The sequence below is a fragment of the Petaurus breviceps genome, unplaced genomic scaffold, assembly GCF_028583685.1.
Source record: "Petaurus breviceps papuanus isolate PSGF00001 unplaced genomic scaffold, PetGlider_PUasm1.0 76, whole genome shotgun sequence".
NCBI classification, from domain to species: Eukaryota; Metazoa; Chordata; class Mammalia; order Diprotodontia; family Petauridae; genus Petaurus; species Petaurus breviceps.
In genome coordinates, this window is record NW_027186473.1 from 2505947 (window position 1) to 2530421 (window position 24475).

The 24475-nt window shown below is 39.1% G+C and overlaps 1 protein-coding gene and 1 pseudogene across 4 annotated transcripts in view; one reads left to right on the top strand and one right to left on the bottom strand.

The window, feature by feature from the left end:
- The window catches only part of ATP8A1 (ATPase phospholipid transporting 8A1), a 285893-nt gene extending 269045 nt beyond the window's left edge, over positions 1 to 16848 (bottom strand). For 3 of the 4 annotated variants that reach the window (XM_069105161.1, XM_069105160.1, XM_069105157.1), the window contains exon 1: positions 16378 to 16847. In XM_069105161.1, the coding sequence (XP_068961262.1) occupies positions 16378 to 16426 (49 nt within the window). In that variant the 5' untranslated portion in view covers positions 16427 to 16847. Of the gene's footprint in view, positions 1 to 16377 lie in introns of all 4 variants that reach the window. The other variant, XM_069105159.1, reaches the window with a different exon arrangement.
- Positions 16849 to 22270: 5422 nt separating this feature from the next.
- LOC138174887 (AFG2-interacting ribosome maturation factor pseudogene) lies at positions 22271 to 22841 on the top strand (annotated as a pseudogene).
- Positions 22842 to 24475: the final 1634 nt, after the last annotated feature.

Below are 24475 nucleotides of genomic sequence, written 5' to 3' on the forward strand. Positions count from 1 at the left end.
GAAGGAAATCAGAGTAGGAGGAGCTCTTACAGAAGCTGGGATTTTAATAGAGCCTTGAAGAAGGCCAAGGAATCCGGGAAGTTAAGATGAATAGGGAGGGTGGGGAACAGGCAGTGGAAAAGGCACACAACTGGCATAGGAGGATCCTGCACAGGCCTGTGTGGCTGGATCACCGAGCGCATGGAAGGGAGCAAAGACTGAGAAGACAGGAATTGTAGGAAGGAGCCAGGTTGTAGATGCCAAATGGAGAAGAGGAGACGCAATCCTGATGGTAATAGAGTTAACTTAACTTTATTGGGTAGATGTGGAGGGGGTAGGAAAGATGAGGACTGACATGGTCAGATAAATTCAAGAGTTTTGCAATTTCTTGAAAACAAAACACACTGATTTTCTATAGACATCTGGTGTAAAACAGACAAATATCAAATAGGCGATCATAAAGAACACGACCAATCTGAAGTCTTTTAAGAAGGACCTTTTCGGCCTTATCTCCCTACTTTGGGTTCCTTCAGCTCTGGCTCTTTGTCCTGCATTCCCCCCCATGCCTTTTGCCTTGCTCCTGCCACATCCTGCACTATACTTGGCATGGTCTTTTTCTTTGTTTCCATTACAACTTGTTGAAATTCCTCCCTTCAAAGCCACTTCCTCCAGGAAGCCTTCTGTGCTCCCTTTATGAGGAATTAATTTAACAGTACAACATTATTTTAGTACAATACTGTTGGTTTTACTTGAAACTCTGAATTGCTCACTTCCATAACTAATTAGAAACACGAGTATCTGCAGGTCTTAAGGGCTTGATTTCTCTACAAATACTCATAAACACTTTGCTTGAACCTCTGCTTTATAAGTTAGGCTGTTCTAATTGTTACTGTAATTATTATTTATCTATAAGTGCTTTTCCATTTGATTCTAATTTCCTTGGGGACAAAGGTCTGTCTTTATTTCACCTCTGCGAGTCTGATACCTAGCATAGCACCCAGTATATGGTGGATAGAAACCTACAGACTATGCAGGATGAACATAGTTATCCCGATCCTTATCTGGCCCCTGGACACAGATGGTTCTGAAGGAGAGAGTGAGGCTGGTGACTCCGCACAGCTCTCCTTCACTTAAATCCAATTTCCTTGCAAGTCAGGGCATCAACTCCCTGATGTCATGGTCCTCTTTGAGAACAAAGGACAAACAACAACAACAAGGGGAAATAATTCTCCAATATCTGCTTCTAAAGAAAACTAAAAATTCTAGTCCTGAACTGGAGACATTAGTAATCATCTTGGAGAAAAATTAAGACACTGGGGCAGGGGTGGGGGTGGGGGTGGGACCTCAGATAACTCCTTATAATAGTGCAGATCTGCAACTATTCTGCAACTTACATTCTTACAAGTTTTCTAGGGACCCTGAGTTGTGCCAGGGTTACATGACAAATATATATCAAAATCAGAACCTGAACTCAGGTCTTCCTCACTCTAAGTTTAGGCATCTGTATCCAACACACCAAGTTACCTCTCCAAAAACAATTATAGACAGGAATATGGTTGGCAGACAGGCTGAACTCTGTAGAGAAACTGTAATTGATTCCTCAGGGAAAATCATTTTAATACCTAGAGAAATTAAGAGTTTTTTTTCTTCCTCTCCAGCCTTTGCTAACTTTTCAGTTGAGACTCAGCCAGAGGCCAACTTCTATAATACATTCTGTATTCTGGAATTCTGAACAAAGAAGAATATGTTGACTAATATTAGTCAAAGGAGGCCAAAGGTTTCTACTAATATTAGTCAAAGGAAGCCAAAGGGTTCTATTCACTCAAATCAAATTCTAGAAAGGCTTTTCCAAACTCCTTTTTAAAAAAATTTCCAGCAATATTGACTCAAGTGATAGTGTTTGTAAAATTATAAATTTCAGAGTTGGATTCTTGCAGAATTAATACAGTCTAACCCTTACCTGACAGGAATACTTTCTACAGCACCCAGCTCATTCCACTTCTGGACAACTCTAATCATAAAATCAACCTCTTTGCAACTTTAACATATAGTTCTTTGTTCTCTTTCCCCACTACCTCCCATCTAAGAAAACAAGTCTAATTACTCTTTCATATGACAGGCATTCAAGTATCTCAAAGCAATGCAACAACAATTTTAATTAGATGTAAGACACCATGCTATGTTCTAGAGAAATAAGAAAAACACAAGTCCTAGAGGGGCTTACACCTTCAGGGGACTGGGTGGGGGGGGGAGTACATAGCAGGTACACAGATAAGTTAAGTACAAGACAGAATCTGATAGAGGCAAAGGTGAAATCATTACAAAATGTCCTAATATGAGAAACGAGCAAACTTTTTTTAGTTTAGGGGACAGGGTGAAGTTTTATGGAAGATTCACTACCTGTAAACTAAGCCTTGAAGGAAATGTATTTTAATAGGTGAGGATAGGAAGGAAACCCATTTGAGTCACAAGGGACAATGCAAGAAGACAGGAAATGACAGGTCAACAGTGCAATATCTAGCAGTACAGTTTAACTGAGATGTAAAATTTTTATTTTACTCTACAGGAAGTAGGGCAGTGACATAATCAGGCCTGTGCATTAGGAAAATTTTCTTGGCAATCATGAATTGGAGAGACTGGAGCCAGGGAGTTTGGTCAGGAGGCTATTTTAATAGTCCACAGAAGTGATGGCGCTTCAGCTATAGTGGTGGCAGTGTGAAGGGACAAGAGTTGAATGCAAGAGTTGTTATTGGGGCAGAATTAATAGGACTTGACATCTGATTGGATGTGCAACCATTATATTCCCACTGTCTCCTCTCCTCTGGGCTAAACACATCTAGTCATTATAATTTGATCTTTATATGACATGGTTTCCTCTTGGTTTTCCCTTGTTTAGACAATTTTTCTTCTTTTAAAATATAGTCCAGCTTTTCAATGGCTTTTCTAGAATATGACACTCAATACTGAATACTTCAGATGTGATCTGATAAGGGCAGAGTATAGTGGGGCTATCGCCCTCCTTATTTTGGATGCCACATCGCTCAATCTAGCCTAAACAGAATTAGATTGTCATGTCACAACATGGCCTCATATTGAGCTTTCAATCTCCTAGGACCCCTAGGTCTCTCCCACATGAAGTGCTTTCTAGCCACACTTACCCAAACCAGGACCTATATTGGAGAAGTGTGTGACTTTACATACCATATTAAATCTCATCCTGCTTTCTTCAGCCCAGCATTCCAAAACATTTTGGATCCCAGTTCTGCAATCCAATAGATTAATGACCCCCTTTTGTGTCATTCATTGGCAAATTTGAAAAGCATGCTATATGTGATATCATCTAAGTCTTTATCTCTAATGATGCTCTTCCTATGATGCACATTCTATTTTTTGGGATGTCTGGTCTAAGGGATAGATGAGAGCAATTTTGTTAGTCTTCTACATTTTCTGTCTAAAGCCCTCTCAAAGTTCTCTAAGTCTTCAGGAAAATGAATTTTTAATGGTTCTCACCAGATGTACCTGATCTCTGACGAAAAAGCAACAATTCCTAGGTCATGATTGTTATAAAAGAGTCAGGAACAGAGGTGTGTGTTGGTAAATGTTTAACAGTTGGCTGGGGCGGGGAGGGGGGGAATGTATGACATACTTTTAAATTTAATCTGCATTCCTGGCATTTTGATTACTTTCTTAAGTTTACACAATCAACAAAACAATACAATAGACTTTGATTTGTAGCATCTAATGGTTTCTAAATGCTGATATTGAAATTTTATAATCACCTCTCCTGACCCACTTTGAGCTGGCTCCAGCAGACTTGTACATACAAATACATGGTTGTTCTTATTAGGGGGTTCTTTTTCATCTCATGGTATTGTGTTCTCAGAAATAGGCAAAGGGGTCATAATGAGGATAATTTGTAGCTTAAATGCTAATATCCACTACAAAGGATAAAGTAGAGAAATTATTTGAAGAATTTTATAAAAGCCTCCAAATTAAATGAATATACACTTTGATAATCAGCAATTTTAATGAAAAAAAGTAGAGTACAAGGGAAGATAAAAATTATGTTGGAAAAAATAATCTGGGATCAAGAAATGGAAAAAGCCTAAGGTTGGTAGATTACTTGAAAAGTTTTTACCTGTATATAATGAATACATTGAAGAAGGGAGTTATGAGGCAACTAGACATGGTGACCTTTTTTTGATGTACCTGTGATATTGTCTATATGAAAACCTAGCCACATCTTCTCATCTTATGTGACCTGTGTCCATGTCTTTCCATAAATCTTCTACAAAAGTCCACCCACATGCTGGAGGTTCTTTCTCTAGATAGCATGACAATGGGAAGATCCCAAGAGAGCTTGAAGGCTGCCCATTGTTTATGCCTCCCTCTCCTTACATGACTGGGTGATCTCACTCTTCTTCCTGTCACACAATGGCTCTCATCATAACCTTTATACTGCTCTTCCTAGGTAATTCTTTATTAGGAAAGCGTTACAGCCTACTAACACCAACTGTGATCCTCTATTTTGCCATCTGGGTAACCTTCGACTTCAATTCTTAAGAGACTATCATGTTCTAAGATTCACAGACATATGGTGTGACCAGGAAGATACTGATTTTAAAAAGATGGGTCTTTGTTTCAATGAGGTCTACAATCTTTAAAAACACTGTGAAATTCCTTAAAAGCCATCCAGCCCATTCCCAGCTTCCTGCTCAGTTTCTGATTCAGTTCACATTTTCACATGCACACTTATATCTGTCCAATACCTATGTACTGATGTACCACTTCTATGGTTTCCTATCCATCTGAATAGTATAGCCTGGACAAGAGGAATTCCTCACTTTACTTGTTTTTCTTATGTGGACAATTAGACTGAAGTCCTTTGTGTATAGGGATCTCATTTAAGAGGCTCTACTCTCTTTTTGAGCTTGGTGAAGTCAGTACAATGTCCTCTGCAACTAGGAGTATCTGGAAGACTTCATTACCTATAAGGAAGCCTGCCACTTGGGCTCTGCATTAGACATCCTCCATAATAGTGGCAAACCCCTAGTGAGTATGCATTTGCATGTTTTGTGCGTAGTTTGATATTAAAAATGAGAGGGCTGTCAAGCAAGTTAGCTCAGTTATTATATTTTTCAAAGAATGTTGTATGATTCTGACACATGCATGGGAGAAACCTTGAAAGCCTAAGGTAGCATTTTACTCTACCCAATAAATGTTTTCTTTTTAATAGTTAGCAAATAAGAGGTACAGTGGGATCTTGTATAGTCCCCACTTTTCTGTCAATTATGTGACTGTAAAGTTGCAATCTGCTGTGGAATATCACCTGGGAAAGCTGCATGATCATGCTTCACATGTCCATCAAGGATGTCCAAGATGATGGTGGAGATTTTTCTCATAACTCTTCAAAGGACAAGAGAAATTAGCTAACTAGTCAATAATTACTGATATTTTGGTCACTTTGGGGGGGCATGAATGAAGTCTCTAAATCACATAAAAATGAAATTTACTACATTGCAAATGGAAAATCATCATTTTATACAGTAGTCACTACAGAATCCCATTTATGTGCATAGTCATATTATCAGTTAGAAAAAAGGTCACAGAAGCTGAAAATTCAGGAGAAAGCAGATACTGCATAACTTTACAACTCCAAGCTACTCTGTTTAAACAAGTTAGCAATAATGAAAAACAGGAAATGAGCAAAAGTAAAACCACAGAATATTATCTTTTCTTAGGGAATTTTAAGTGACACAAAACAGATGCTACAGTAAAAAGGTTGAAAAAGTCCAGAAGCCACTTCAGCCAGAGAGACTTTAATATCTTTTGCCAGTGGAAAGACAAGGCAGTCGAACAACTACCAGGGTAGGCTGCTAACGGATTTAGTAAATATTCCAAAGAGGTGGTAGGAGGAGTGTCATTTTGTAAAATTGCAAAAAGCAGATAAGGGAAGGGAAAAGAGGAAAGGGAATAAGCATATGTATAGTGTCTTCTATGTGCTAGGCACTACACTAAGCACTTTTCGCAAATAGAATCTCCTTTGATAAAGGGGAAATGAATTTGCAGATCTTTATTTAAATGAAATCTAGCTAAGCCAGATCAACCTGGGAACATATACAGAAGGAATTAGAAGGATAACACACAGACGTGGAATAAAAACATATCTGCCAGTATTTCTATAGCAGTCTATTCGTGTTAACAACCATAGTGGAATCATTCTAACTGGTGATTTCTTACCACCTCAGCATTTGATGTGACAGGAGCAAATAAGAATATGAAGCAAGATCTGACCAGGTCCATATGAAAGAAACCTGTGCTTGAGGGAATAGATTTTAAATGCATTCAGGGAACAGTTTTCAAGATCTCTAAAAGAAAAAAAGATTGTTAAAGCAAAAAAATGATTATAAATGGTGCTTCTACAAGAAAAAAAAAGTAGCCAAGAAGATATCAGCAACTATGGACACACTCTCAGTTACTTGTCTTTATAACATCTTCATAATAATAGTATATGTGTGTGTGTGCATCAAGGGAAAATGAGAAGGAAATATAAGAAGACAAAAAGTAGGTTTTCACAAATGATTTTCAACAATAGGTCACATCTAAACGGTCACACAACTGGCTGAGGGGTGTAGAGAATATATGATCCTACTATGTCCATTATTTATTATGCCTGTATTTTTTTAAGCACATGATCCACTAGAATAAAAGGTAACCATATGGACTTTCATCAAACAACGCATCTGATCAACCCACACCTCAAAGTATCTTAGAGATGAGCTGCAAATGAAAAATGAGTTGGACTCATTGAGGAGAAGGGATAGAACTGTTATAGATTGCACTTGGGAAATCAAATGGTATTTTCAATGATCACAAATTGGTTACTCCTGCCAAGTTTATCTCTTTAACAATAATATCCTGCTAGTGTTGTTATATGGCTGTAATACTGGAATCTCATGAACTCAGACAGTCAAAATTATTAGCCACCTAAAGGTCAATGGAAAGATATATGGTGACTGTAAATAGGATGCAGGATTTTTACTAATAATTACACATACATACACACACAATTCCAAATGAGTGTAAAATATTATGGCTTAATATTCTCATTTTCCTTTGAGACCATAGAACAATATGTTTTCTTGACATTTCTCTCTAGTTTCAACCCATATACCAAATTTCATTGGAATTACTTAAAAATTACAGAGGATGTGTCCCCTTTGATAACATTTATTAACACCATTCTGTTTATAAATCGGTGAACTCAACAACAAATTGAATTTAGGTTGTATCTTGACACCTTTTAGTAGTATACCAAATATGATCAAAATCAACTGATTTCAATAGAAACTTATCATTAAAAAACAATAGACAAGTCAACAATGCTGATGAGTGTTGAATTTAAATAGACTTCCCTTTATTCAGTTACTTGTGCAAATAACTCAAGAATCTAAGAACTCTTCCTTTTAAATATTTATCATCTTTTAATTTTAAAAATGACATTGATTTTACAGGTAGAAGTATAATACTTGAAAATCTCTAACAATGACACATGCATTTTTATTCTGATCTGAAAGTTTCATGCTGCTTACATATAAAAAATAGGGCAAGATGGCTATTTTGGGAGAGAAGTAATGTCTATGAAATCTATTTAAAGCCTTTTTAAATGTAATACAAATACAACAGGCATCAATAGATATCATAAATTCACATGTAGTCCCATAAAGATCACACCAATGGTTATACTACCTAATATTAGTTATATGATGAAAACTCTGTAAGTGTATATGCATGTCTGGACTTTGTTCTAAAAGTTAAAGGGCAAAATCCCTAGCCAACAAAGCACAACCACAAAGACATATTCAATAAATTCACTTTAAGAAGTAGAATTATTTTAAAATATTTTTAACACAGTGAAGAGATTCTGTATGGGCCCTAACATGTAAATACATGCTAGAGGTCACTGTTTAGATTTCTGAGCACTAAATTTGAAATAACTGGTCTCCTTAGAACCTGTACTTATAGGGAGACTATAGCTATTTCAAAACATCCCCACAATCCATTCAATTAAAAATTCATTTATTAAGGGACCAATCCTATGACAGGTAACAGAGTTATTACAAAGAGAAAAACAAAATGATCCCTGTCCTCAGCAAATGACCATTCTATTGGGAACAGCACTCCTCAGAGCTACAGCATTGGATTTCCAACTTCCTACTGTATGTCTTTCTCTTAGAGGCCCTCCTGGGGGGCATCCCCCAATTCTGGCTGGCATCTCTTCAAGCCTGGACTGCTGGAACAGGCTGGTTATCCTGATTTCAGGTTCTCCTCCAATTTCATCTTTCACAGAAATGTCTGAGTATTTGCCCAACTCACTGCTTTGAGCACATCATTTCTTTACTCTGTATCCCTCTGTTTTGCAAACCTTTAAAAGTGCTTTACCAATGAGTCATTATTCAAAATTCTTCATTAACATACCATTGCCTACAAAATAAAGTTGAGATTTCTCATCCTAGCACAGGAGACTTTACACAGTCTGGTAGTAATCTAATTTTCCAACCTTACTTCTCACTGCTACTTTACACACTCATATTCCAACCAAACCAGAATACTCAATTTAACTAAATGCATACTTGCTAGTCCTCACAATCCTGTTCACTCCTGCTTGCATGCCTCTGTCACACCTTCTCACATAGCTGAATGGACTCCCTCCCATCTTTGTTAAAACTTCCTTCTTCAAGGCCTGGTGTTCTCCTTGCTCTATGAAGCCTTCTCTGATTCTCCCCTCTGGAAATGATCTCTCCTTCCCCTATTTCTTCTAATACTTAGCCTTAATCTTGCTTCTTCACTGTTACCTTCTACCTGATTTCCACCCCCTAATCCCCCATACTTACTCTTCTCTCCATCTCCACTTCTATCAGATTTTAAGGAATTGAAGCCAAAATCTGACCTATTCTCCCATTGCAATAGAATGTGAGCTCCTTGGGGGTAGGGGCTGTTCTTGCCCTTTTGGGGGGGGGGTGTTGAGGTATACCCAGAGCTTAGCACAGTGCCTGGCACAAAGCAGGCACAATAAATGTTTTATTAAGCACCTAGTAATTTATTAAGCACCTACTGCATGACAGGTACCGGGGACACAAAAAGACGGGACAACAGCCCCTGCCCCGAAAAGGCTCTAATTCTAACGGAGTTGGGGAATAGGACAGACTTTGGCTTCAAAGACAGTTCTTGTACTCAAGGAACTTACAATCCAATGGAGAAGTTTACAATCTAATGGTAAGCCTAAAACATATGCCAGTTTCTTGGGAGGAAAGCACATTCTTGAATGTTTTCTGAATTGAACTTATTCAAATCTCAGATAATTTACATTCTAATCTATCTGCAAAATGGATAATGAGATTAACATATTGGTAATTAAGTATAGTCTATAATTGGGGAATTAAAAATAAAAATCTGGATTTAGGCCCCAGTATTATCTAGTATTACAAGAAAAAGGACAGGATTACTATATGATGAGGAATTAGTTCTGGTATGCCAGCTAATTTCTTTTTTTTTCTTCTTTCATTTTGTGTGTGGAGGCAATTGGTGTTAAGTGACTTGCCTAGCTGGTAAGTGTCTCAGCCTAGATTTGAACTCAGATACTCCTGACTCCAAGGTTGGTGCTTTAGCTACTGGGCCCCACTAGCTGTTTTTCCCGCAACTAATTTCTCAAGAGTAAGTATGTTTTGGGCAGCTAGGTGGCGCTGTGAATAGAACACCAGCCCTGGAGTCAGGAGGACCTGAGTTCAAATTCGGCCTCAGATACTTGACACACTTATTAGCTCTGTGACTTTGGGCAAGTCACTTAACCCCAATTGACCTTCTGTTTTAAACAAGTCTCTAGTTAGCTGCTATACAAGTCTGGTTTAAACCTCAGCATTACCATAACAATAGCTTTGCTGTTTTGCCCAGCATATTTTATGATGTGACTACTTAAAATACTTTCATTTCTAGGTGTAGAAACGTTTATAGTGCTGATGTGGTAGAGATGAGACTGAAGACCTGCTGCTTTGACACCCCTTACATTCTAGTAACAATGAAAATATCGTCCAAGACTGCTAACATTTTATAAACTCAAAGAAAAAAAAGAACTTCCTTTACACAACCTCTTTGAAAGATCACTCTGCTTAGGCTGCCATTGTGAAACGATACAATGACAAAATTGAAGATGGACTTTGGATTAGGAAACCTATATGAATTTGCTTCTGTTGCCTCTGGTCTTTCCAAAACTGAGTTAGGTAAAATGACTCAATTTCACTTTGGAGTCTCATGTATTGGTAAGGTGAAGTAATTTCTAAGATGCACACTCATTCCTAACTTCTCTATTTGTGTCAATGGCACAATTAGGTGTCCCTGGGAGTTGACTTTAATTCCCATCACTCCCAGAAGTCATTAGGTGGTACTGTGGAAAGAGCATCAGGCCTGGAGGCTGGAAGACCCAAGTTCAAATCCAGCCACTCTGTCTTACTAGATGTAAGGGAAAGTCACTTAACCTATCTGCCTCAGTTTCCCCAAATGTAAAATGGGAATAACAACAGCACCTACCTCACTAGGTGCTCTGAAAGTCAAAGGAGATAATATTTACAAAGCGTTAAGCTAAGCTTAGTACCAGGCACACGAAAGGGCCTACATAAATGCTTATTCCCTCCTTCTTTATATGTACCACCAAAGCCAACCATCTTCTCCCACATATAGGCTCTCTGTTCTCCAAATTCTACCCATTTTATTCCTGGACTACTACAAATGATTGGCCTTGACCCTTAAGAAGTATTGAAGGTGTGAAGAGGATTTTTTGTTGTTTTTTATACCTTGCCACAAGAAGGGTAATGAAATATCGTATTTCACCTCATTATCATCACAGATTGTATGTGCAACCATTATGTGAAACTTTTTATCTTGAAAATTGTGCCAGTATTACTTTAAAATCATTCATTAGGGCAGCTAGGTGGTGCAGTGAGTAAGAGCACCACCCTGGAGTTGGGAGGACCCAGGATTGGTTCCGGCCTCAGATACTTCACACACACACACACACTGGCCATGTAACCTTGGGCAAGTTACTTAACCCCAATTGCTTAAAAAAAAAAATCATTTATTATTAAGCTGTCTTTGGTGCAAGATTAGGATGAACAGAATACTTGTAAATATACATTAAAATGGAATACTGACTGTGTATGCACTGAGAACTCTAGACTCATGGCTTACAGTGTGTGTGTGAGAGACACAGACAGATGGGGGAGGGGGAAGGAGAGGAGACAGAGAAATGCAGGGCTATATGCCACTGGTGAAAACACTGCAGCTCTGTTTACCGTTTAGCCAGCAGGAGCAGAATTATACCATGCAATGATTACCCGATGAAGGGTTATAAACCAATTTTTGGACTGAAAAAAACAAAACCAAAAACCAAGGTGTGACAATTACATGGTGGCAATGATTATGCAGTGAAATACAGGAAGGCTATTTCATGCTATATATATATTCTTTATGTGAGGCAACTAGGTGGTACATTGTATAAAACACTGGGCCTGGAGTCAAAAAGACCTCAGTTCAAATTTGGCCTCAGATACGTACTAGCTGTGTGACTCTGGCATGTCATTTAACCTTTGTCTGCCTCAGTTTACTCAACTGTCAAATGAGGATCATATGAGATAATTTGTAACAGTGCTTAGAATAGTATCTGGTATGTGGGAAATGCTTAATAGACGCATGTTCCCTTCCTCTGCAGCTCCTTCCCGTTCTCTTTATCACTGAAAAACAGAAACAATTTGGGAAATAATTGCTCCGTGACCATTCTTCTTGAAATATGTTTATACATCAGAGGTTGTTTATATTTCAGCACTATAACACTGAACAGATACACATTACAGTTTCATTCAATATGTGCCTGTTTTTGAATTTTCCTATATTTGGCACATGTATAACTTCACATTGCCACAAAAGTTTTTGGAATGCTAGAACCTTGTGTCTATTTTAATGTATGGCCAGAATCTTTTTTTTTTAACTAAAGCAATTTCACAGACTTAATTGGGCTTAAATGTAATTTAAAGAATGTAACTTAGTTGTATAAGGAAAACTATCTTGGTGGCATAAGAATACAATACTGTGGTCACTAAATATTAAAAACTAGATTTTTCAGAAATCAGGGTATTTAAAAACAGGACACATTAATCTGGAAGGCTTAAAGAATAGTCCTTTCTGAAAGCATGGAGTGGTTTGCATAACTTCTTATTGGTATAATGATATGTGATACTTTTTACATCTTGCTTGTAAACTCTTATTCTGAAACACTGCTCCCTTGGATTGTATACCATTATACAATCCATTGTGTGACAGGCACCACAGTAGAAAGAAAACTGGTTTTCAAGTTCGGATACTCAACTGTCACTGTTAACTTGGACAAATAGCGTTTCTTGGGTCCATTTCTTTCTCATTTCTGGGGTTAGTTGATCTTTAAGGTTTTTTTTAGGCCTGAAAAGCTGATTCTTCTAGCCTTCTTACACTTTACTCCTCACCACAGTACCTTTGGTATTGTGACACTGGCCTTCTGGCCCTTCCACAAACAAGACACTCCATCTCAATTCTAAGCATTTTTCTCTGACTGTCCCTCATGCCTGGAAAGCTCTCCCTCATCAATTCTGCCTGTTGACCTCCTTGGCTTCCTTCAAGCCCCAAATAAAATGCCATCTTCTGTAGTAAGCTATTCCCAAACCCTTTTAGTTCTAGTGCCTCCCCTCTGTTAGTTACTTTCTTTTTATCCTGTGTTTAGCTTGTTTATATTTGTTTTCATGTGCTCTCCCCCATTAGATTGTAAATTTCTTGGGGGCAAGGTCTATCTTTTACCCTTTTTTTTTTTTTAACTCTAGCTCTTAGCTTAGTGCCTGGTACTTAATGAATTTTTTATCTATTGATTGATATTATTCTGTGCCTTCTAAGGCTCTCCAATAACTTAGAAGATATCTTTTCCAGATTCCTTTCTTCATTCTACCCTATTTAAGCATTACAGTCTTCTACCTTATTCTCCCTTTCCCCTAGACTCTTTCCCCTCAAATAGCTCATCTATTTTAATGGTTTTAACTGTTTTCTTTATGCTCATGATTTTCAGATCTCTGATTCTGGTTCTATATTCCCACAGGCCTTCAGAACATTAGCAATAACCTCAATCTAAAAATCTGAAATCATTGTCCTCCTTCCCAGGTGCCCAATATCTGACAGTGACATAAGGTTTAAAATCTTAAAATCTTCTTTGTATATGAGAGGAAAAAGACAAGACTCAATCTGTTTCAAATTGTCATTATTTCCTTCATAATGTTTCTCTCCCTCCTTCTCCACACCCATTGTCACTATTCTTAGTCTGCATATACCTCCCATGCCTGAACCATTGGGATGACTTCCAAAGACTTCTCATCTTCATTCATGTCCTGTGGCCATCTACCAGGAAACCAAAGTTTACTTCAACATCTTACCATCTGCTCTTCTTTTGTACATGGAGAAAAACCACCCTCATAAGCTGATCTCTAGAGACAACAGCAACTTCTCCCTCAGTTAATCCATTAATTTTTTGAACTTCACTCTTTAAGTCACAAATTTATCTGACACTTTACCTAATTGACCCCAGACCATGCATCCAATCCTATAAGGCTCTTTGATATTTCAGTATGGTTCATAGATATTGATGATTAAACTGGTACTGAAGGTTCACGATAACATTTTGTAGGTCTTTATAACAACTCCATAGTAACTCAATAAATAACTAAATTGAAGAACACTAATTAGAGAATTAGTGATATTATTATTGTCCTTTCCAGTTGTATTAGCCTGTAGTTAAATTTTATGTCCTCAAATTCTGCAGACGTTGTTTTTATGTTAGTAGCATTTTCTGGTCTCTTTCTCAGCCTCTTCTTCCCTTAAATAGGTTATATGTCAGTTCATGTTACTGGAATCAATACTCTTCCAACCCTTATCACTTATCTTTCCTGTACCATCCTAGATCCAACTGCTAGGCATAGAGCCCAATAAGATCAATGATAAAACGAAAGGATTTGTATATACCAAAATATTTATTAGCAGCTACTTTAGTAGCATCAAAGAACTGGAGGAAAAAAGTAGTATATTGATTGGAAAATAGCTAACAAAGTCTTGTTACATCAGCATAATAGAGTATTACTGCATTACTCTATTATTGTATATTACTGTAAAAATTATAAATATATAAAGTATGAGAAAACTTATATGAACTGATGCAAAATTAATTATGGAGATCCAGGAAAACAGTATATAAAACTACTATATTGTAAATGCCAAAACCAATAAATAACAAAATGATCAAAACCTGATTATGATGAAACTGTAATAACCAAGAGTGTCTTCAAAAAAGACATAAAGCAAAGTACCCCTTCCTAGTTTCTTTGGCAAAGTAGGGGATTATGGATATGGAACACTGCATATGTCAGATTTTTTTTTCTTTGTGTTCGCTGATTTTGCTAAACTTTTTTATTCACTGTAATAAGGGATGGCTCTCTGAGAGGGAGAGGAAAATGAATATTGAGGAAATGCAGGTCATGTAAAAATCAAAATATATCAGTAAAATTTTATGTTATAAAAATCCTGGCTCTCTCCTTTATGATCTGAGAAACACTTCAAGAAATATATAGAAAAGATGTTAGTTTATGAAACTATGGAAGGAAAACACTACACTGTAAATTTAGAAATATAACATTCTAATAAAATGCTATTAGCTAGAAGCATCTTAATTAACATATAACTAATTAATGTGGAAGTTAGAAATATGAGTTCAAACTCTACATCTCTTATATGTCAATCAATTCCACTTTAGGAGAAAAAATTTGCAGAGTAAAAAGAAACAGAAACAATTTGGGAAATAATTGCTCTGTGACCATTTAGGGTTAGAAGACCTAGGTTGGTTTGAAACCCAGCTGATATTTACCATTTAGCTGTGTGATAGTGATAGTGGCCAAGTCACTACATACATATCCAAGTCTCATTTTCCTCACCTGTAAAATAGCGATAACAATATTTGTACTACCATGGGGTTTTTGTGAAAATTGCTCCTTAAAGTGCTATATATGTGTGTGTATGTGTGTGTTATTATTTTTCTTGATATTTACTTGGACCACTTCATCTTTTACAATCCTTTTACTATATGTTTCATATTAAAAAATAAAAATTAACAGCATCAAAAATTTCGCTATCTGCATTCTGCCCTGTGATAGTACACACATAAAAATTGGAGTCTGTCACATCTTGAGTACAAAAATTTAGGTATACATAAAGCTAGGCTTTGCTAGAAAGACAAAGGATAGATAGATAGATAGACAGACAGACAGACATAGATATATAGATATATAAAGAGAGAGAGAGAGATGTATAGATATACAGATATATGGATATAGACAGATAGATACATCTCCTGTTGCTCAATGCTAACAAGTGTGGATGGTAAAAATTCAACAGCTGGCCCTGGGTCAGGAAGAAAGGAACTTCCTTCTTAGAAATGTGACAGGTAAACAGGCCTAAGTTTAGGTTTCAGAGAAAAGGTAAAACAAAACCTATCAATAAGAACAAAACTGAGCAGTCTGTAGTCCTCTAACGACAAAGCCAATGGGCAGCCACTTCCTTTACAGTGGAAAAGGGGTTGCAGCCAGTTGGGGCCGCAAAGCAGCGGCTCCCCTGGAGCTGCAGAAAGGTTGCTGGGGGCTAAGGGGTCTGCGGCCTCCAAATTCTCTAGTTCCGGGTGAAGGACGCTGAGGAAGAACTATGCATTCGTGTGGCTTTGAGTCTAGGAAAGGAAGGATGCTGGGGGGCAACAAGGGTAGGATGATCACGCTGCAGAGACAGCTTTAGGGCTGTCGCCCTGGATAAGCAGGAGGGGATTGGGTTCATGGCCAAAGGCAAATCATGAAAGAAGAAAAGGGGTAGGGATGGGTAGAGAAGGCGCGGTCGATTCCTCTGGCCCAGAGGAGGGGTAGAGAAGAGATGGAGAGGGGGAAAACAGAGGTGATGGGGAGAAGAGATAGTATTGGAGGAGAGAGGAGGTGGGAGAGAGGAGATTATGAGTGGGGAGAGAAGAAGGTAAGAAAGTGGGGGAAAAGGAAGAAGGGGATTTTACAAAGGGCATCTGCATCCCCCCCCTCCCCCAGCCCCAGCATCCATTCCCTACACACATCCCCTCCCCCCTACCCCCGCCCACATCCCCTTCTCCCCACCCCCTCCCTGTCCCCAGCTAGTCCTAAAGCTGCCACCAAGGCTGCTGCAAGCTCTAAGAGGCATCTGCAGCCAATGTAGCCTCCTCTTCCCCACCAGCCCTAGGGACCCGGTCGTCCCTATGCTGCGGCGGCCACTCACCCTCGGCCCGGGAGCGGATCTCGGACACCGTTCTCCGCATGGTTGGCATCGCTATTACTCCTGCTGCTGCAGGTGGGTCCCACTGCCCGGGAACCGCTCCTCCTTTTCTTCTCCCTCTTTTGGGACTCTGCACCTGTCACTGCCCAGAGGCCGCCTCCTCCGCTCTAAAGGATTCCCAGCCTCCTAGCCCGGGATCTTGGGGCACCGCGCTGCCTCCTTCGCAAGCACCCAGACCATTACCCGCCTCTCCGGGCTGGAGGGGCCCTCAGCGAGCCCAAACCTAGGCTGTTTCTGCTCCTGTTTCTGCCGCGACTGGGGGAAGGCGGAGGTGTCTTTGCTAGCGAGCGCGGGCTCTCTCCGGAGCTCCAGCTGCGGGCGAGCCCCGGCGTCTCCACGCTCGCGCTAAGGCTGCAGCAGCCCGAAAGGAAAGGGAGGGGGCGAGGGGTGGCACCAGCCCCAACAGCGCTACTGCCGGCTCTCAGCCCCAGCCGCCTTGAGAGCCGCCCACCTCTCGGCGGACTGTACCAAACTTCACGAGAAGGGGGAGGGAGAGGCGTCCAAGGCGCTCCGCGTACACACTTCGCGTGCTTTTGTGCCTTCCATTCTTCTGTATTCCTCCACCCACCTTGTCTGCTCATCCCAATTCAATTAACCTATTGCATAGTGGGGAGGGAAACCTCACCACCCTTCATTTTAAATCCTTGTAGGCTCTTTCTTGACCCCTCCTTTTGCTTTTAGAGCCGATGGAACTGACCTCCCCGGGTCCCTGACTAATGCCGTGCTTCTGGGTTCTGGGGGAAGGCAGTTTGGGGGCGGTGAGTGAGAAAGAGGAGTTAGGGGAGAAATGGTGAAGGGGAAGGGACCTCTAGGTGTGAAAGGACCGAGATAGCGAGAAGAAGGAAGGAGGGTGGGCAGAAAAATGTCTACAGCAAATTCACCTATTGTGCTGAAGGGCAAATAACACCTTTCCCCTCAGCTGCACACTGGGGAACCTTGGTTTTGGCAGCTGCACCAACTGCTTGGTCTCCTTGTCCTACGTTACAGCAACAGGTTCCAAGAGAAGCAGGTTGGGAAACCCTGCTTCTTGAGGGTTTAACTTGGGGTGGGGTTGGGGGGGGGGGCACCGGAGGCTTGTGGAGCCCGGCGTGATGCTCCCCTTTCGCCTATTCTCTTCAATTTAGGAAAACTCCAAAGTCAAAATTAGGAACTGAAATTGGCAGAGAATTTTTTCCTCTCAGGCCTGGGACAGGAAAGGAGCTGACCATTTAGTCTATTGCTAAGAAGATTGAGTTTATTTCCCTTAAAGTCTGTAAATATAAATATTTTCGTTTGGCTAAGACGTCACACTACCATTAGAATGTACTAACATACACCCCCTTTTATTTTGAATACCTAATTGTAAGGGAAAATACCCTTTTGTTTTCAAGTTAGACGCTGAGATTCTATTGGAAATGAACTGAATTGTTGAAATATTAATTAAGGAATAAATTTAAACAAACCATTTCTTTCTTAACTTGTCTTTGCCTCCCTCCAGCATTTCATAAAAGACTGATTCAAATTCAGATCTTTTTTCTTGGAGCTCCTATCATGACTGTGGTTGTTTTGGATTGATCCCTTGGAAATCTGATTACCTCCAGGCCTCAGGCCAGAGAAGCTGCTAGATGCTGATTGGCTTCAGGAGTGAGTGCTCTTCCCTTAGGTTTTTTTTTCTGCATGCTGCATTCCCTCATCTTGGTTCTGACACTTTAATATTCAGCCAAGAAGTCAACAAATATTTATTAAGCCCCAAATGTGTGGCTACTGCTGTTCCAGGTGCTGTTGTTACTAAGGATACAGTTCATTCTCCATATTAAAAAAGTTCAGTCTTTAAACGTGTAAGATAAGACACTTATAAATTTTAACACCGACCAATTCCAGGCTAAATACTGCTTTACAGAATATGCTACCACTACCTGCCACTATCATTTTGTCTTGGCCTGTTAGAGAGAAGAGTAGAGTTTCATGGGAACAGACAGTCCCGATGATGAAACTAAAACAAAAACGATAAAGGTAAGTGGAGCAGAAATATAGAAACAATAAAATAAATAGTAAACATTCTAGAAATATTATAATAAAATCACTGGTACCGGAAGGAAATGTTAAGAGAGAAAAGGTGGGAAATACATTGATCTTTTTGTCCTGTTTTGGTAACAGCTAATACCACCTGGGCAGCTAGGTGGCTCATCTTCCTGAGTTCATATCTGGCCTCAGATATCAGTTGTGGGACTGTGGGCAAGTCACTTAACCCTGTTTACCTCATTTCCTTCTCTGTAAAATTAGCTGGAGAAGGAAATGGCAAACAGTATCTTTGCCAAGAAAATACCGTGGAGAGAACCAATAATAAATTTCCCTTCCTCATAGAATTTATAATCTACTAAGAAGAATGTGACACTATTGTTCCTGAGAACAAACTAGAAAAAAAGGGTGGCTCACACATACATATATACAATATGCATATACACTATGTACATATACACCTACACATATAATGTATACACATAGATATAAATGCATCTATACATACACCAATACATATGCATATAAATAAGCATGTGCATATATATGCATATGCATATATGCATAGGGACATAGTAATATATTCAGGTTTATACATGTTATGTATATACATACATATATAGTATACACAGATATATCTTTATTTACACTCTTGTGGTTGTTACATATACATTCACACTTGTATACATATACACATGTGTATCATATTGCATCATGCAATGTAACATGTTATATGACATGTACACGCGTGCAGGTTATGTATATGGATGTTTAGTTGTATACACATATGTAATGAAATAAATTATAAAATTATATGAATGTTGATTCATAGAAAAGTTTTGTAACTATCTTAGATCACCTTAAGAGCCAAAGAAAACGAGAATAATGTATTATTTTGTAGATCATAATGTCTAGCTGTGAAATATTGTCCCTCCAAACTCTAATTTATGATCCTATTAGATAAAAATAAATTTTAAAGATGCTGGCTATCCTAACTGCATGAAGACTTTTGGGACATACTTATGGTTAATTGTCTTTCATTCTTGAAGAAGACCAAAATTTCATGACTATGTTGGGGTCAAAGTACAGTGTGTCTGACTATGGCTGATCAAACCAATATGAGCTCAAAAGGCTCTACCACAGGTCAGGTACAAATAATCCATATGAACATTTAGAGTGGAGATGTCTCTAAATTTGCATATCTCTTGTTTATTTTGAGCTACTGCAATTCTGCTTTGCTCATAGAGCACAGTACCCTCTTTGATGTGGGCATGCCATGCTGGGTAGTCCTGTGCCAGTGTCTCCCATGTCTCACAACTGCACACACACACACACATACACACACACATTCACATCACTCAGTGTGAATTGATTGTTGGTTTATACCTGATCACTTCTAAAAAATTTGAGAACAGGTTATTTTATATTAAGATCAACAGAAGGAAAAGAATAACTCACATTTACATAAAATGTTATGCTTTATAAAGCACTTGCTTCACACCAATCTTACTTAGTAATAAGGGTAAATATTTTACAGACAAGAAAGGACAAACTTGGGGTGGCTAGGTAGAGCAGTGAATAGAGCACCGGCCCTGGAGTCAGAAGGGCCTGAGTTCAAATCCAGCCTAAGACGCTTAACACTTACTAGTCGTGTGACCTTGGGCAAGTCACCTAGCCCCAGTTGCCCCTATGAAAAGCAAAAAAAAAAAATGAAAGAACAAGCTTTGAAGAGTTAAAATGATTCATCTGTAGCCACACAACTTACAAGTTTCAAAACTGGAACTCGAGTCTTTGGATTCCCAGGTTTGGTGCTCTTTCCGCTCACCATACCATGCTTTGTTTCCATGTCTGAAGTTGGTGAAACCTCCTCAATTCATACCCTGTTTTAACCTTAGTGTTGAAACACATAAGGCAACAATAGATGTGGTACTTTGGGCCCCTTTGCTGGTGCACCCCTTTGTTGGTATATTTAATTGCCTACATTAGCAAGGTGTATGGGGATGGGGGGTGGGAATGGGAGGAGACGGGAGTTGGAACTACGTATTTACTGGTATTATCATGTCTAATTTTAATTGGTCCCACCAAAAAGTTCACCATGGCACAGTCACATAAGACTACAATTCAGGGGTGAGTTAATTCTGTAAAAACAATGGAGAAAACACAATAAATTCCCAGGCAGACTAAAGCTTAAATTAAATCATTACCTAATGATAGATCACCTTTACAATAGGAATATTTGTTCATTTCCCCCCATAACATTTCTTTCCCTCTGCCTCAGAAACTTCAAATTTCTTACCTGTCTGGGGAAGGGGAGGAGAGCCAATGGTGAAGGGGTAATCAGTCTATTCAAATTTGTCCAATGAGGGGAGTGGAAAGTTAGGGGTTGCATGACGTACTAGTACTCCGAAGCTTTGTCCCTGCTACATAATTGTTTTTTTTCTTCCCCCTACCTGATTGTAGAACTATTACATTTTCTCTATGATTTCAGTTTCTCTAGAACAAGGGTAATTTACTTGGAGTCCATGAATTTAAAAAAATTATATATGTATATATATATACATATGTATAGCTAACTTATTTCAATATAATTGACTTCCTTTATAATCTTATGAAACAGTAATGTGGCATAGTGAATAGAGTATTCAGCCTAGTGCAAGGAAGACACGACATTAAATATGTTCACAAACAGTTCCTAGCTGTGTGAACCTGGATAAGTCATTTAACCTCTGTCTGCTTCAGTTTTGTCAACTGTAAAATCGAAGATGATAATAATAGCACCTAACTTAGGATTGGGTGGTAGAATATTTGTTAAGGGGTTTTACAAACCATAAAGCACTATATAAATGCTAGTTTTGATCATTATTATTAATAAAATTACATATTGTAAATTATTTATAATTTATTATATATAATAAATTATTAACAATTTATTACAAATAATAATAAATTATTTAGAATTTATTATAAATAATAAATTATTACTAATAGATTGTTGTGAAATTATTAATAATACATTAAAATTAATTTTTTAAAGGACTCCCTCTTCAAGTCTTTGTGAGGTTATATTATATAAAGAGACATTTGCCTGATTGACCTCACTTCAGCTCCAAGGAAAGGGGTGTTTGAGATGTATATCAACAGGAAAGTCAATCTACTTTGGGGAACTCAAAATACAAGCTTTGGGTGGGCCCAAAAAAAGATGTAAGAGGATCTAGAACAAGCATTTCTTCCAATTTGACTTCCCTGGAGCATCTCAGAGATCAACCTGACCTCTGCAGTAAGCTTTTGGAGTTAGTTTTCTAGCCATATAAAACTTGGTTCAAACAACACTCATAAATAATAACTAGTAATCCACAATACATATACACAAAAGTGTAATACAAAAATGCCAAGCAGCAGGGACAGTTAGGTGATGCAGTGGATGGAGCACTGACCCCGGAGTCAAGAGGACCTGAGTTTACATCTGACCTCAGACACTTGACACTTACTAGCTGTGTGACCTTGGACAAGTCACTTAACCCCCCTCATTGCCTTACCCCACTAAAAAAAGAAATGCCAAGCAGTCAAGAGTCCCTAGAAGGGCACCAGACTCTGATACTGAGGCTGCCTGCTGCCAGTACATCTAACTAAGCAAAGCAGACCATCCATTTCTGGTATCTAAAACTAGCTTTTATGATATTGCCTGAATCAGGAACCATGTAGCACATGAGAGTGGGAAAGAAAAAGCAGACCACCATAGGGTGAGTGGTGACAGGAAGTGGGTGTTCCTTAGCTTCTTCCTTTTCAATTCAGTTAAAATAAACATATATGCCAGTGAGGAGCAGGAAGCTCCTAGGAGATGAGGCAGAAAGGATGCCTTGGAGGCTTTGCCAGTTGTTCGGGGGCTCTGAAGCAATGTTTCCATGTGGTAGAGCACCAAAATGGGCTCTGAAGGAATGCTTTGAGTGACTGACTGCCCACCTTTCCTGGCCTCCCTCAGTGATCTGTAGCAGCAGGCCAGTCAAAATGTGTAGTTGGAGAAGACCCCACTTAAGACTTTCCCTGACCTGAAAGATCACCTGAGACAAAAACTTCTGGCTACTGGTGACACCAGCTTGGACCAGTTGGGAGAGAGGCTAACCAGCTTCCTCCATGTACGAAACAGTCAGTGTCTCTGTGGAACAAGTGTTTCAGCTGCATGAGCCAAAAGTAGGTGAGTAGGCCTTAATGTAGCCTTGCAAACTTCAGTTGTTAGCCCCTCATTGGCTGATATGTTGGCACGGTTACAGTACATTAACAGACATTATCGAAATGCATACCTGGAAAGGAAGTACTTCCCCTTCTACAGCCAGTGGGGAAATTTGCCAGACATCCAAATTTTGCCACAAACCTGGGATCAAATTTCAGAGAATGACCAAGGCCTAGTATAAGACATCCTGCTGAATGTATCTTTTTTTTCCTAGAGACTTGCTGTCTTTCTATCTACAGAACAAAGAAACCACAGCTAAAGTCCAGATTTATTTTTCCTGCCTCTTTAGAGCAAGTGTGGGCATCCTTTAATGTTTGGGATGCAAATTCCTAGAATACAGTTATCTCATAAAGTGTTGGGGCTACATGTTTCTGAGTCCAAGAAATTTGTATTCTATATTTTGTCTACGTGTAGACCAATCTGTGGCCCTTATCTGAGGCTCACAGGTTGGCAATCACAGAAAGAAGTAGTCAGGGACTGACTGTTGTTGCAGAAACCAACAGGCCAGATTTGAACTCATAAAGATGATTCTTCCTTAATCCAGGCCTGGCACTAACCACAGCACTATCTAGCTGCCCTACGCATCACAAACATTCATGTTTTTTCATCCTGTACAATTCTTGTCCATTTCCTTTTACAAATTCTCTGTAAGAGGTTTCTCTATATCTCGTGGCATTGTTCTGACACCAGTGGAGTGTTGTGACTTTCTATACGTCTTGTTCCACTACATGATTTAGCCCACTTCCTTTTTCCAGTCATATTCTCTGATGATATCCTTTACACAATGTATTGTGTACAATTTGTTGGTAATAAGTTGCAGCTGACTCCTTCCCAACGTGGTAATGGTATATCAGGATTTGTGGTCCTATGGTATGAACATAAGCACACTGATGATAAAAAGATGGGTCTTCTTTTTGTGGAGAAACATGGAATAATTCAAAGCACTGAGCTATTTTCAAAAGACAATCCAGTCTGCTATCTTTTTCTTCCTCCTCTCAAGTCTTTGCTGACTGATTTCACATTATTTCACTTGTGCACTCTATATTCCCCCTAAATATGTCAACTTACTATAGCTGTAAACAACATTTGGTTTCCCATCTTTGTACTTTGGCACCATGGGCTGTCCGTGTGCCTGGAAGACATCTTCCCCACCTCTGTGTCTTGGAATCCTTAGCTCCATTCAGGGCTTAGCTTAATTGTCACTTCCTACAAGAGTCTTTTGGTGACTCACACAGGTTTTTGCACATACACACACACACACACACACACACACACACACACACACATACACATTTACTTGTGTTGTCTCCCAGAAAAAATGTAAGCAGGTCTTGAAAGTAGGTCTATTATACTTTTTGCATTCTTAATCCCTGGCATAGGCATTTAATAAATGTTTATGGAATTGAACTAAATTAAATTCCAGGATCCTATGAACTCTCAGACCACAAACTCTTCATGACCCAATACAAACACCAGATGAGATCTTAGAAAGACAGAAAGGCTTAGCATGTAGTCACACACCTATAATCCCAGTTCCTAGGGAGGCTGAGGCTGGTGGAGTTCTCAACTGCAGTAGGGCTAAAGCTCATCAGGAAACCATATTGTATGATTATAGTGGGTCTCTGGGAAGGGGAGCATCACACTGCCCAAGAAAGGGAAAACTGGCCCAGGTTAGAAATGAAACAGGTCAAAGCTCATGTGCTGATGAGCAATACGATTGAGCTCACGATTGACCATTGCGCTTCTAGCTGGGGCAAGACAGGGAGACTCAATATTTTAAAAAATGGGGTGGCTAGGTGGCACAGTGAATAGAAC